The following is a 15,046-nucleotide window of genomic DNA, read 5'->3' as shown; positions in this document are numbered from 1 at the left end:
TCATCCTGTCATTCCTGTCATCTTCCACTTTTTATACCACCATAATTTGTGTGAAAATTTGTGTGAAAACATGTTTTATAAAACTCTTAGGCCCCATGCACATGAACCTATTCTTGCGGCCGCAATTCACCCGCAAATCTGCGGGTGAAGTGTGGACCCATTCATTTGAATGGACCCATGCACACGACCGTGGTTTCCACGGTCCGTGCATGGCCCAGGAGCCTGGACCGCAAAAAGAACGGACATGTCTTATTACGGCCGTGTTTTGCGGTCCAGGCTCATAGAATTTAATGCACGTGGCTATGTGCACGGCTCGCGATTTGGAGGCGGCCCTCGGGTGACACTCCGCGGCCGTCCGACCCGAATATCACGGCCATGCACATGGCTACGGTCGTGTGCATGAGGCCTTATACATTCTCTATAAATACTGAGGTGTGGGCCACATGATGTACATTGACATGAAGGGGAAACGCATGTGTGGGGATGGGGCCCATAGCTTTTGTACAGCCCAGTGTACAAGATCATATTAATCCACCACTGAAATGACACACTCCTCTAAGTAGCTTTGCTGATCAGTAGGCTGGAAAAGCTGGGGGACAGCCCTCGTAGGAGATGTAGTGGTGGAAATATTGGTTGTCACTTAGCATTCCTAGAAACAGATATAACGAAGAAACACCAGAATACAAGAAGACGACTCCAAGAAAATGTGTGGAATTAAAAATCTACGTTTGTTTTTATTTTTCCATATGGCATTAGGCTAGATAATTATTATATTCATGGTGCCACCCACCTAGTGTGGTTTTCTAGGGCACTGGTGACGTATTGTTTCCATGTGTATGAATAGTCAATAAAAGATCACCAGGGTCACTAGAATGACTTGAAATTCATGTTTTGCATTCCTTTGTCTGTGTGATAATTGGTTGCTCCCAACCTCTGGAGGGTTTAAATAAAGCATTGATTGAAGATGTGTCAGCAGTGTCCGACAATGTTCATGACGATGGAGCTGAGGTTGGTGATGTTGATGTGTCTGGCTGGCCAGACTCTGCCAAAACCGGTAAGTCAAGATCCATCCGCCTATATTTCTTATCTCTATCCTTATGACTTTGGGGATCTAGAACTTATGTGTTGCTTGTACACACTACATTAGTGTACATTGGTCCATGCTGGGACTGTAACGTTACTTTTTTAGAATGTCTTCAACTTTTTTCTTTAATGGCCACTTTTTTCTCCTAACAGATGCAAGGACCTGATGATCAGAGTAAGTTCTTAATCCTTTGAATATAATAATATCTGTATATAGTAATAACACATGGTCTTATTATAGAACATACAGATGTGCTGTGTTCATAGTAATGGCTCCATGTCGTCACATATTTGATCATATTTTTATATCTTTTTATCTCCACAGATTACGATGATACTGACCAGGGAATCACTATATTTGAAATTATTGAGACTGCAAACAAAGGTAAATCTTTTATTACAGATTCCAAAACGTGGGTTTTTGGTGTATGTTGGTATATGGGGAGCGCTAGGTGTATGTTTTTGGGCTCCTGAAATATGATCTCGATTTTGATGGGGAATGTAGTATTACATGCCAGTCATTCATATAAATAAACGATCATGTAAAGCATGGATGGGCTGCACAGCCAGAGTGAGAAATAATATTTGTTAACATCATCATGTCTCATAGAGGAGATCCCAAGCAGGCAAATGCCCCCTATGGTGCCTCTATGTCATTGTACGGTATATGGACAGGGGTTGTCTATATTAGACCACCCCTTTTAAACTGACCATAGATATTAGATAAGTGCCCACTGGAAGGTGACAAATGAAAGTGAGTAAGGCATCATTTACACGTGCGTGATATACGTGCGTACGACGCACGTGCTTTTCACGCGTGTCGTACGCACCTATATTAGTCTATGGGGGCATGCAGACAGTCCGTGAGTTTTGCTCAGCGTGAGTGCGCTGAAAAAAACTCACGACATGTCCTATCTTTGTGCGCTGTTCGCGCATCACGCACCCATTGAAGGCAATGGGTGCGTGAAAACCACGCAGCACACGGAAGCACTTCCGTGCGAACTGCGTGATTCGCGCAACAGCTGTCAAACTCTGAATGCAAACAGAAAAGCACCAAGTGCTTTTCTGTTTACAAACATCCAAACGGAGTGTCATAATGATGGCGGCTGTGCGAAAATCACGCAGCCGCGCATCATACACTGATGACACATGCAGCTGTTAAGTGCCTTTTGCGAACGCAAAACGCCGCATTTTTTGCGTGCGCAAAACGCACACGCTCGTGTAAATCAGGCCTAAGACTGTAGGATCAGACTACACGAGGTTGTTTGCACATGCTGTATAGGAGCTGCATACACAAGTATATTTTTAATCAACACCGATTGCAAAGTTGCTAAATTTTTTTATTTTAAATGCATTGGAGGATTACAAATATTGGTTAGAGAGGTGAATAGAAACTTTAAGATTTTAAAATACCTGAAATGAGAAGATGAATGTTTTACATCCTCTTAGATATTCCTATATTGCTGAGAGAAGCTGATATTGCCATCGACCGCTATCGGAATGCTAGAAAATGTTCAACATGCATGTGGTCAAAACAGAAGAATGGTATCGTCCCAGTACCAATTGTCATATCTCCTGACTACAGTAAGTGCCTCCTATTTTGTTTGTCATTTTATCCTTTATATGTTGCTTGTGGTAACAACTTTACAAATTGATGTATATGTATTACGTTGTCTTATGTAGATGAATAGATGCAGTCGCATTATATTATTGTACTTAACCCCTTAACGACCGCCAATACGCCTTTTCACAGTGTTAAGGGTACTTATGCCAGAGCGCTGCCTTTTCACGGCGCTCTGACATAAACCCGGCACGGGTGTCCTGTGCCGGCTAAAGCGGGTGCCGGGCAGTCTAAAGACAGCCGGACACCCGCACTAACGGGCGAGATCGATTTCAACATCGATCTCACCCGTTTAACCCCTTAGATGCGGCGCTCAATAGCGAACGCCGCATCCAAGTGTTTTTGGAGGGAGGGTGCTCCCTATCTTACCCCACCAGCACCCTGCAATTGCAATCGCAGGGTGCCAATGGCTTCTATGGCATATAGGGGCCTAACAAAGACCCCCAGGTCTGCCTGTGGTGGATGCCTGCCAAGCCATGCCTGAGGCATGACCTAGCAGGTGCCTGTCAGTTTTACACTCACAGGCAATAATACGCTGCAATACAGAAGTATTGCAGTGTATTATAAAAGCGATCAGAAGATCGCATAGTGAAGTCCCCCAGTGGGACTAAAAATAAAGTTAATAAAAAGTTTAATAAATAAATAAAAATCCCAAATAAAAAAAAATGAAAACCCCAATTTTTCCCTTATAAAATACTTTAATATGAAAAATAAAATAAAAAATTAAAACATTACACATATTTGGTATAGCCGCGTCCGTAACGACCCCACCTATATAGAGGTTATATTACTTAATGGAGTAAAAAAGAAAAAAAAAATCAATGCCAGAATTGCTGTTGTCTGTTCATCCTGCCTTTAAATTTTTTTTATAAAAAGTGATCAAAAAGTCGCATGTACTCCAAAATGGTACCAATAAAAACTAGAAGTCGTCCTGCAAAAAACAAGCCCTCATACAGCTACATCGGCGTAAAAGTAAAACAATGGCGACACAAAAACAAATAATTTTGAAAAAAAAAAAGTGTTTTTACTGTGTAAAAGTAGTAAAACATACAAAATCTATATAAGTTTGGTATCGCCACAATTGTAATAACCCACTGAATAAAGTTATTATGTTATTTATACCACACACTAAACGGCATAAATCTGAGACGCAAAAAAATGTGGCGGAATTTATGTTTTTTCCCCCAAAAAAGTTAATAAAAGTTAAGCAATAAATTATACGTACCCCAAAATGGTGCTATTAAAAAATGCAACTTGTCCCGCAGAAAACAAGACCTTATACAGCTATGTCGACGCAAAAATAAAAAAAGTTATAGCTCTTGGAATTCGACGATGGAAAAACGCAAAATATAGCTTGATCATTAAGGTTTAAAATGGGATGGTCATTAAGGGGTTAATACTATTAGTAGTGGTAATAAGAAGAATGTTTATAGACTTTTTTTTGTACTTTTTTGGCTTATAGAAGAGTGGAACTTCTCCCTATAATATGTTGCCCTTACCTAGATGACAAATCCGATTTAATGTCCTGAAAAAACCCCTTTAATGATAATGTATTATTATGAGTTGTGGTTACTACTATTATTAGTACTATTCTTATTATACATTTTAATTCAGTCTAATAACTTTTTATGGAAGTATTATATGCATAAGGTCTAATACACACAGCCGAGTTAGGGCTCATTTTAAGTTCTGAGTTGTACGGACCCCTTATTACGGAGCCTTAGGGCATAGCCCCACGTGGCGGTTTTCCTCCGCAGCTGTCCGCATCAATGCCGCACAGAATCTGCGTTGCAGATTCTGCGGCGGGTCTGCCTAAAATGTGCTGTAAATTGATGCGGACTAGCTGCTGCGTACTGCGGTAAAAGTGCTTCCCTTCTCCCTATCAGTGCAGGATAGAGAGAAGGGACAGCACTTTCCCTAGTGAAAGTAAAAGAATTTCATACTTACCGGCCGTTGTCTTGGTGACGCGTCCCTCTTTCGGCATCCAGCCCGACCTCCCTAGATGACGCGGCAGTCCATGTGACCGCTGCAGCCTGTGATTGGCTGCAGCCGTCACTTAGACTGAAACGTCATCCTGAGTAGCCAGACTGGAGACAGAAGCAGGGAGTTCTCGGTAAGTATGAACTTCTATTTTTTTGACAGGTTGCTGTATATTGGGATCGGTAGTCACTGTCCAGGGTGCAGAAGCAGTTACTGCCGATCGCTTAACTCTTTCAACACCCTGGACAGTGACTATTTACTGACGTCTCCTAGCAACGCTCCCGTAATTACGGGAGCCCCATTGACTTCCTCAGTCTGGCTGTAGACCTAGAAATACATAGGTCCAGCCAGAATGAAGAAATGTCATGTCAAAGAAGCAAGACGCATCCGCAGCACATATAGCATGTGCATGACAGCTGCGGACTTCATTGCGGAATTTAGAATCTCCATTGAAGTCAATGGAGAACTTCCGCAATGAGTCCGCAACCAGTCCGCCACTGGTCCGCAACATCCATTGTATGCTGCGGACACCAAATTCCGCACCGCAGCCTATTCTCCGCAGCTGAATTTTCAGCCACGTCTAAACGAAGCCTACTAAAAAGAAGTGGAAGGCAATGGAGAAACGGCTCCGCTGCGGATTAACGCTGCGGAGTGTCCGCAGCGGAATTCAAGAGCAATTCCGCCACGTGGGGCTTTGCCCTTAAGGTTGGGTTCCCACAGTGCAGATTTGCTCTAGATATTGCATGCGTTTTTTTTTTGGAGCTAAAACCAGGAATGGAACCTAACCAGAAGAAATATATAAAGCTTAAGTGCCTGCTCTCATCCAATTCTGGTTTTGGCTAAAAAAAAAACGTATGCAAAATCTGCACTGTTGGAACCCAACCTTAGAAGTCTATGGCCACGTGTATGACTTGGTATTTTCTTTTTTTTTTTGTGTCCACAGAAGTGGACACAAATGAAAGGAGATGCATCAGTCTTTCCTTTATACCTTTCCTTCCTTTTGGATCCACTTCTTGCTTTGGCTCAAAAAACGAAGCCAGAAACTGCCACAAAAACTTCATCAAAACTGTGTGTGTGATCCTGATCTAAAAAAGGTTCTAGCAATCATTTACCTTCCTCAATAAGCGCAGTATCATACTCTTGACTTAATGGTTTGGCCTGGCGAAAACCGCAGCAAAACGGACACTCGTCAATACAGCAAAATTTTATTTATTCCAAAATCAACTTTAAACTTATCTCCGATGTAGCTGCGGACGAACAATCTCTGATTTATTCGGCCTTGAAGGAATTTGAAACGATGACCTGTGTGCAGTTTGTGGACCGAAGCTCAGAATCAGATTATCTCAGTATAGAGTCTGTAACAGGGTAAGTGCTTAAATTCACTTAACCCTTTCCCGCCACAGCCATTATAAATATGGTGGATGTCTGGAATGGAATGGGGTTAAAGGGATTTTCTGACCATTATCAATGCTACTCTTGGCAATAGATTGTGTCTGGTATTGCAGCTTAGTCCCATTCAATGCCTGCAATACCTGACATAACCTGTGGGCAAAAGTGGCGATAGTTCTGCAAAAAAGGAAAGAAGGGAGTATTTTTTTTACAATTTATCCCTTTGTGTGTTTTGGGGTTGGGTGGAAATTTCAAGGGCTGTAAATATTCTTGTTTACATTCGGAGGTTGAAAACCTCTTGGCTTAGAGCTACCCACATAGGTAAACACGAGTTACAGTGTATCTGATCTTTTTCTTGTTACCTGTGATAGTTGGACATGATCTGGACTGGGTTTTGGCCTCTTTATATAAACAAGAATGTATAATTCTCTGGAAGCAAGCAGAGATCTTGAAAAGGGTGAGGAATTGAAACAGAAAAGGGAATTTTATTTTATTTTTTTCCCGCCAGTTTTATGGCGTACAAATGTTTCAAATGGCACACAAATCCCAATTTGCTTAAAAAATTTAGCCTTTTTTGCCATTTCTGTTTCTTTTGTAAAAAGAAGGGAGAGTTTAGTGCAGGGGGCGGTGCCATCTGTGGTCTGACACATTTACTATAATTTACGCCCGAAACTGGCATAACTTGTAGCAGAATCTATGCCAGCTCCTGGCTGGCGTAGATTTTACTCTGTAGCGCACAGAAAGCGTGCACCTCTTAATAAATGTGTCACATATAGGCTTAGACTTAGGCTGGCGTATTTAATGCCAGTCTTAGTAAATCTAGAAGTAGATTAGAAAGTGGCCAAGTTTATCATTAATCATGAATACTCAATATATTGATAGAGATGGAAACTCCTTCAAATTCAGAAGGATGTGGCTAATTTCGCAGGATATTTTTCTGTTTTTGCCTCATCGCATTTCAAGAGTCATAATGTTTTGTATTTTTTCACTGACGTTGCTGTGTTTGGTCTTGCTGGTTTTCTATTCAGGGTACATGTTTTGTATACCTTTTTGGTATAAGAAAAAATGCGTTTTATTTATATAATATCTTCACAATAGTTTTTCTTTTTGGTTTTTATTTTGTTGTTTTCTGAACTCTAAGAATGTATTAAATGTTTATGTTTTTATGTTTTATGACTTTTGATATAAACTATTCTTATTAAATAATCATGTTTATTATTTTTTTTGAAAATTATTTTATTAAACTATATTTCTTTTTTTTGTCCCACAACGGGACTTTTACTTTTCAATTTTATTTTTTCCATTATATTGCATTGGTATACCTATATATTTTAATGCATTACTGCCTGTGTCTGTGTGTAATGCACAGGTAGCTGTTAGGGCAAACATCAGGTTTGGGGATTTGTTAGCCCCAGGGCTGTTTCAAACAGCTAACACCGCCTCGTAACGGCCTGGATCGGAGATAACTCAGATCCTGACCATTTAACCTTTTAGATGCCATGGTCCATAGGGACTGCGGCATCTGAACGATTAAACAGATGAGGGGGGTCTCTCTCTGTCCTTTGATCGGCCACTCTGCAACTAAATCGCGTGGTGCTGATGGGTTGCCTTGGCAGCCGGAAGCCTATTGAAGTCCTCCAGGCCTCCCACCAATGCTCTATTATTAAAGAGGCTCTGTCACCAGATTTTGCAACCCCTATCTGCTATTGCAGCAGATAGGCGCTGCAATGTAGATTACAGTAACGTTTTTATTTTTAAAAAACGAGCATTTTTGGCCAAGTTATGACCATTTTTGTATTTATGCAAATGAGGCTTGCAAAAGTACAACTGGGCGTGTTGAAAGCAGCAGCAGCATCAGCGTTTGCAGGTAAGTAGCTACATCGACTTACCTGCAAACGCCGATGCTGCTGCAGAATCATCTGTAGCCTCTGGTGCCGATGTGTCCTCGCTCGTCTGACACGATGCAGGACCTGGGGAAGTGACGTCACAGCGTGATCTGCCAGAAGCTGGGCGTTCTGAAGAGAAGTGGATGATACTTCTCGTCAGAACGCCCAGCTAGTAAAAGAAGTAAAAACGCCCCGATGTACGCACATAATACACGCCCAGTTGTACTTTTACTTTTCAACACGCCCAGTTGTACTTTTGCAAGCCTCATTTGCATAAATACAAAAATGGTCATAACTTGGCCAAAAATGCTCGTTTTTAAAAAATTTAAAACGTTACTGTAATCTACATTGCAGCGCCTATCTGCTGCAATAGCAGATAGGGGTTGCAAAATCTGGTGACAGAGCCTCTTTAAGGCAAAGCTTAATAATTGAATGGATAAAGGCAATACACTGCAATACATAAATGAAAAACAAAGCCACACAAATCTCGATCGACAGAAAAATATACACGAAACCCAAAAAACAATGTAGGAATCCTTTGTTTCCCATTCCACCAACTAAAAGATTTTTTTTCAGTTTCTTAATACATTTTATGATACATTTAATGGTACCATTATAAACTACATCTCGCCCTGCAAAAAACTAGCCCTCACACAGCTATGTTGACGAAAAAAAAAAAAAGTTATGGTTTTGAAATGCAGCAATGGAAAATCTAAAATAAAATAACTAAAATTGTCTGTGTCTCCAAGGGGAAATTAATTTACTTCAAAGTTTTCACTATAATTTTCTGAAATATAATACTGGTAGAAGATAAGACATGAGCAAGACCTTTCAAGTAACGTGTTTATTTGACCAAGTATGAGATATGTACAGAAGAATATTAATAGTCGCCTTTTTATATCCACAGCTGCTGGTCTTACATTGGAAAAATTTCAGGCAAACAGACGGTAAGCCTCTCCAGCCCGGACTGTATGGTGTACGGTGTGATACAACATGAAGCTATGCACAATCTGGCTTTCCTCCATGAACATACCAGAACTGACCGAGATAACTACATTAACATCTTATGGCAAAACATGGACCAAGGTGATTGTTAACTTTTACAACATGTAGGAAGCTCCAAATGCTGGTGGTCAAACCTTTGTAGATATTGGTTGCAGTGTCCTCATGGTTGACCCATACATTGTCTACAGAGAAAATCTGGAAAAACCTCACATACAGTGATAGTAATATGTAATAACATAATTCACATCTCTTCCAGCTGACTGGAAAAATTTTAACATTATGGATGGCAACACCTTGAACCTACCTTACGATTATACTTCAGTGATGCATTACCACAGGTAGATTATTTTGTTTTTATCAAGTTTTAAGATCTCTTCTACAAGTCAAGTTTTGATTATTAAAGTAGTAGATATTTTCTCTGGGAGGACCCAAAGGGTATGTTCACACGCAAACTCAAAAACTTCTGAAAATGCAGAGCTGATGTCAGAGCAAACAGCCTCTGATTTTCAGGCGTTTTTGAAGCTGAAAATGTATTTTGGAGCTTCTTTTGAGGCTTCTTTTCAGACGTTTTTTGAGGCGTTTTTCATAGTGTTCAATGGAAAATCATCTCCAAAAATCGCCTCAAGAAGTGACATGCTACTTCTTTTTTTGACAGCAACTCGTAAAATAACGGCTCGTGGGAACAGAACATCGTAATTCCCATTGAAAGCAATGGGCAGATGTTTGTAGGCGTATTAGGGGCGTAATTCGAGGCGTAAAACGCCTCAATTACGTCCGTAAATAGGGCGTGTGAACATATCCTAAGAAGAGGCGTACTGTAGATAGGCAAAAATTCTGTTGGGTGCCACAGCCCTGTAATCTAGATTCACTGGCTAAGGTAAGTGGCTTGTGGGTGCCCCTTTGGCACCCAACACTCGGGGCCCATGCTGCCTCCTACATACCTATGGACCCTAAGGAGACTTGTTCTATGGTTAAGGGGTTATCTAAAAAGGAGAAATTCACCCCGAATTCAGTTTCAGTCACTTTACAACTCCTCTTAGTCCAGGATCACACACACAGTTTTGATGCAGTTTCTGTGGAATTTTTTGGTTCAGTTTTTGAGCCACAAACAGAAGTAAACACAAAAGAAAGGAGATGCATAAGTCCTTTAGATTTTTTTTTCCTTTTGGATCCACTTCTGGCATTGGTTAAAAAATCCTGAGCTAAAAACTGCACCGAAAACTGCATCAAAACTGTGAGTGTGTGACCATGGCCTTAGCCATACCTGTTCTTTAGATTTATGTGTTGGACAAGCTCTCTTGGTGCCCTGGTTTTTAGAATCTAACCCATCCACCCTCAGTTCAGTATGATACTTGTTCGGTGGACACCCACCCCTTCCCCACCAGTCCCTAGCAGTGTAATTTATAAAATATAAATTCCATGTGTCTCCACCTCCATCTCCTCCACACATGTGCAGTTCCCAATGTTGGACTCGCTGGCCGCCTTCCATCATAATTACCATATTTAAAATCCCAAATCAGGGTAAATTTAAAGCCTCACCCCTGTTCCACATGGCAAACCCCGGAAAATGGCTATTTTTAGTACAAATTAGAATAAACCCTGTCCATTTTGTAGTCCAGTTTTCAGAACTGTTGGCAAGAAAACTTTTTTTGCTGTAATATGCAATAGAATTCCAGCTCCTCTTGCTAAAATGAATCACTCCAATGTTTATATTAAAAAGTTGTTGTAAAACCCCAAATAAATGGGATGTCTCATGAATACAACCCCTGTCCATATGCCCTATTAGTTCATATGGACATCATAGGGGGCATCAACTAAGGACCCCCTCTATGAGTCAGAAGGGAGAGCAGCTCTGGAAGAATAGCTCCTTCTCTAGCAGACTCGAGCCATCTAGATGGCTGCGGTTTCCCTGACAAAATCAAACCGGGGTTGTCTCTAAAGCGACAATCTCTGAATGGAAAAACATTGGGATAATGAATATACAATAAATACATACAATGAATATACGATACCTATCAGGACATTTGGGCAGCTTTATGTCCATCAACAAACACATTTTTGTGACATCCTGTAACAGTCTACAATGTGATTAATATGGCAAATACTTCTTCATCCATTCTCTCTAGGTATGCCTTTTCCTTAAATGATCCGCTATTACCTACTATTGTCCCGAAACCTGACCCTACTGTGGAAATTGGACAGAGAACAGGGTTGAGTAGCCTGGACGTGAAGAAAATTAATGCCTTTTACAGCTGCAGTAAGTTGTTTCCTTACCTTATGTCTTCTCTGAAATCTACTTATATATATTTTATTTGGTGTGAACGTTACAGTTCTCGCTAACATTGTCCATCTCTATCACCACAGAACTTTGCAGGGAAAAGCTGGTGCAGCTCTCAGGATCTTTTTCCGGAAGCAGCAATTCTGCAACTGATGGTGCTGGAAACTGCCTCTGGCTCATTCAAGTCCCTGGTAGCCAGGTAAAATTGATGAATGAAGATAATATGAACATACAAAAAACATTTTTTTAAAATTTTTGTAACTTGGTCTAAACTAATAGCCACTTTTACTTTCTATTTTTGTCCCAGGTTTCATTGCAGATTGTTTATCTTAGCATCTTTTCTACTGATTATATTAAAGTCTATGACGGTTTAACTACATCTTCACCTGTCCTATTGGCGAGGACAAGCGGATTAAAATTATTCATAACTCTGGTTTCATCTGGGCGTAACATGCTTGTAGAGTTTGTGAGCACATCCAGTTCCAAACTGAGTATATTTAAAGCTATTTATACCACTGGTAAGTGTTCAGCTCTCATCCAAAGATGGTCACAAAAATTTACCCTGACTCCCTCAATAACTTGCACATTTGGCTTGACCTGCCCCGTTATCGAGGACATTCTGCTTGTTATTTAGGTAGGGGGGGTTAACACCTCTGGCATTGCCTTCTTCTGAGAAGACAAAAAGTTGAATGGGTAAAAATGTGACCTGTTGGATCCTTGTGGCCCCCATCTGCAGACAGGGAAGGGCTCTTTGACAGGTACCATGGATATTAGATGGGGCCCACTAATAGAAATCTAATGTCTATGTTCATCGTTACTCTTCTCTTCTCTTATGCTGGCCAATGACATTACATGATAGTTGGCAAGATCCTCCACCTAATAGAAGGATCAAACATATTGGATTTCTACCTGTCTAGTCCTTTGTTTCCCCCCGAGCTTAATGGTGACAAAATGTCTAGCAATTATTTCCCTCAATCTATAGCCAACAGCTATTTTATGTGTACTGTCAGCTTTAACCAAAGTTTCTCTTCTAATGGGCATCATAGATTTAATTTTAGAGCGATCTACCAATAATTAAATGTTTAACTCAGGTTCAGACTGACCCACTAGCGTACCAGAGAATATTTCAGTGGGCATAATCTCGGACACAAAATTGTCCCCTAATAAATGGCCCAAAAGTTTGATTCACAAATAATCTTTTAGTCCCTATTGATGATAAGTCCTGTGTGTGTTCAATGATTTTAACAAAAATTACAATACAATTATAAGTGGACATGCACATGTTCTGTATAGAATCATAGAATCATTTCCACCATAGATATAAGACCATCTACAAATCCCATTGAAATTCGGTATCCACTAAATATCTTATCAGTGAGGAATAGGACCAGGGAAATTAAGGTTGGGGTGGGGATCAGATAGAAAATGCACCAAATTATTCTTAAAGTTGTGACCAAAAAAAAAGAAGTCTTTGTTGTCCCTCAGTAATTCATCATTCCTAATTATATATGTCTTTGTTTTTCAGTGGTCTAGAACTATGAGGAATGAAACCACTGAATGAGAGGAACCTGAAAATAACGGGGATGATTGATAGATTTTCAGTTAGTTATATATTGTTTTACTAATCATTTCTTTTCTCTATAAATGTTATCTATTCATTATATTCATTACAACTTATGTTGATCCATGTCTGTCACTTTTAATTCTTGTTTTGAATAAATCAGGAATTTAAAAAAATATGTATTTTTATTTTTATATGCTCGTACATAAACGTAGTTGTATTTTTTCTTCCCCCAAAGTATAAAAACATAGGCGTAAATTGAAAATCTTGGGCCCCAATACAAAAATCTATAACAGGGCCCCCACCTACCGTGTGGCATTATATGACTGGTGCCTGCTTATTTGGGCTCAGCTATTTCTGCCAATCCCATAGACTTTGAACAGATCGGCAGCACGCATGCTTGACCGTTGCTCCATTTAAATTGTCTTTTCAAAATAAGGTGTCAGATGTGTGTACATGGGAAATTACATTATTTCTGGCCATTACATGCAGTTTCGGACTGGGCACCTTGGGCCCACCAGAGAAAATCATACTTGGGGCCCACCTATTAGCTATATAGGAATAATACAAGATCACTCTTAATTGTGCAGTAAAACAGCATAAAACCTTTTACCATTTACTGTGCTAGAATAAACCAGTAAATAAATAATCAAATGGACAGCATGGGGACAGCTTGTTTTAGGGAAAACCAGTCACCGGGTTGCCAGGCAAGGCATTAGTTGAGAATTTGTGGGGGAGACACATGATAGGCTTAGATACAGGGCCCCAGCAGTCAGTATCCATATACTTAACCTCCAAGTTCCTGGAATCTCTCTTTTGACTCCTCTGCACCGTTAAATGGCGTCAGAACCCAGCACTGCACCCGGAGCCAAAGAGGACCTAACTCAGGAGCATGGAGGGTATGTACATGGATGTGGAGGTGGCAGGTGTGCAGCCAAGAGCACGGATCCCACTTGCCCCGCCTAAAGGACAGTCCGTGGAGGAAAAATGCGGGTGAACTGCAACAAAACAAGTTTTACTCACTTTTTAAAGGATTTTTTTCTCTGTGCTGAAGTCTGCACTGGCGCGATCTTCAACCCTTCAGGCTCTGCTCACCAGATATCCATTTGATGTGACATGCTGTGCAGCAACCCAGGGGAGAATGTGTTCAGAGGATGGGAGTCATAGTACATCGCTGGCTGTAGTCTACGGTGTAGCCGGTGGTTCCTAGGGACTCTACTTTCTACTCCTCTTGGGCTGGTACAGTGATAGGGAGCTGCACTGATGATGATGATGATGATAGTGGTAGTGGTTTTTCCCACGGGGCAAAACCCGATGCACTATAGTGTCTCTATCCAAATGTTGTGAGTGGGGTGCCCGTGATGGTGTAGTGCAGGGACCAGAGGACACGGATGGATGGTACAACTCACGTTTACTGAAGTATCCAAATATGTACATCATGTCCATGATGGAGGCACAGTTCTTGCGGTCCACTTCAGCCAATAGGGAAATTAGGGTGACTAGTTTGTTACCGTTTCTCTTATCCAGCAATACCTTGTTGTGGTGAAAGCCGGTATGCAGATGGATAATTCTCAGTGTCTTGTCTGCTTTGAGGCTGTGGTAGGATCAGCTAACATTGCTGAGGCCTATCGCCTTTTGGAAGATGTAACAGCATATAGACACCCTAAAAACACGTCCTCTGCTTAGAGCAGGCAGGACTCAACTCACTAACTGTTTTCTGTGGGAGCTGCATGGTTAAAGCAGGCACCACTTTCTTCCAAACACATCAAAGATGCACAATGCTCCCCCTAAGGCCTCCCAACTATAACCGTCACACCATATTTGCATGGTGAACAGCACATAATGTGGAAAATAACAAAACATGTGAAATACATTTAGGTAGGAACCAGAAGGGTATCTTCTGGGATGCTGCATACTCCCAGACTTAAAACAAGACGTCCTCGTCGCTTTTGGATAGGAGCAGCCTAAGGGTATAAAATGGGTTAACATGCAAAATAATGCAAACATTTTATAATAACATTATATTCTTGGGTTTTTGACTCTCGACAGGGGAATAAGGATGAAGATTGCTTCTGAAACCATTGGAAGCTGAAGGGCCGAAGTCTCAAGTCAAGATGAGGGGCAGTGTCCAACAGTTCATGGCACTGTATCAAGGGATATGATACGAGGGGCTCTGGTATGTCAGAGTCTAAGGTTTAAGTCCAACAAAAGGATGTAGGTTTCACGTTGGGTACGTGGATCCA

The 15,046-nt window shown here is 40.9% G+C and overlaps 1 protein-coding gene across 1 annotated transcript; it reads left to right on the top strand.

Moving 5' to 3' along the window:
* The first annotated feature begins 997 nt into the window (after positions 1-997).
* Positions 998-14,489, top strand: LOC142760381 (high choriolytic enzyme 1-like). The gene is made up of 12 exons (XM_075863564.1): positions 998-1,054; positions 1,237-1,258; positions 1,409-1,468; positions 2,533-2,667; positions 5,932-6,049; positions 8,867-9,045; positions 9,221-9,302; positions 11,091-11,221; positions 11,329-11,441; positions 11,550-11,760; positions 12,561-12,643; positions 14,331-14,489. The coding sequence occupies exons 1-12, from the start codon at positions 998-1,000 to the stop codon at positions 14,487-14,489; spliced, it is 1,350 nt and encodes a 449-aa protein (XP_075719679.1).
* The last annotated feature ends 557 nt before the right edge of the window (positions 14,490-15,046 follow it).

The sequence above is a fragment of the Rhinoderma darwinii genome, chromosome 4, assembly GCF_050947455.1.
Source record: "Rhinoderma darwinii isolate aRhiDar2 chromosome 4, aRhiDar2.hap1, whole genome shotgun sequence".
Classification (NCBI taxonomy): Eukaryota; Metazoa; Chordata; class Amphibia; order Anura; family Rhinodermatidae; genus Rhinoderma; species Rhinoderma darwinii.
The sequence above is the reverse complement of the archived record's forward strand: the minus strand, read 5'-3'. Positions and strand labels throughout refer to the sequence as shown.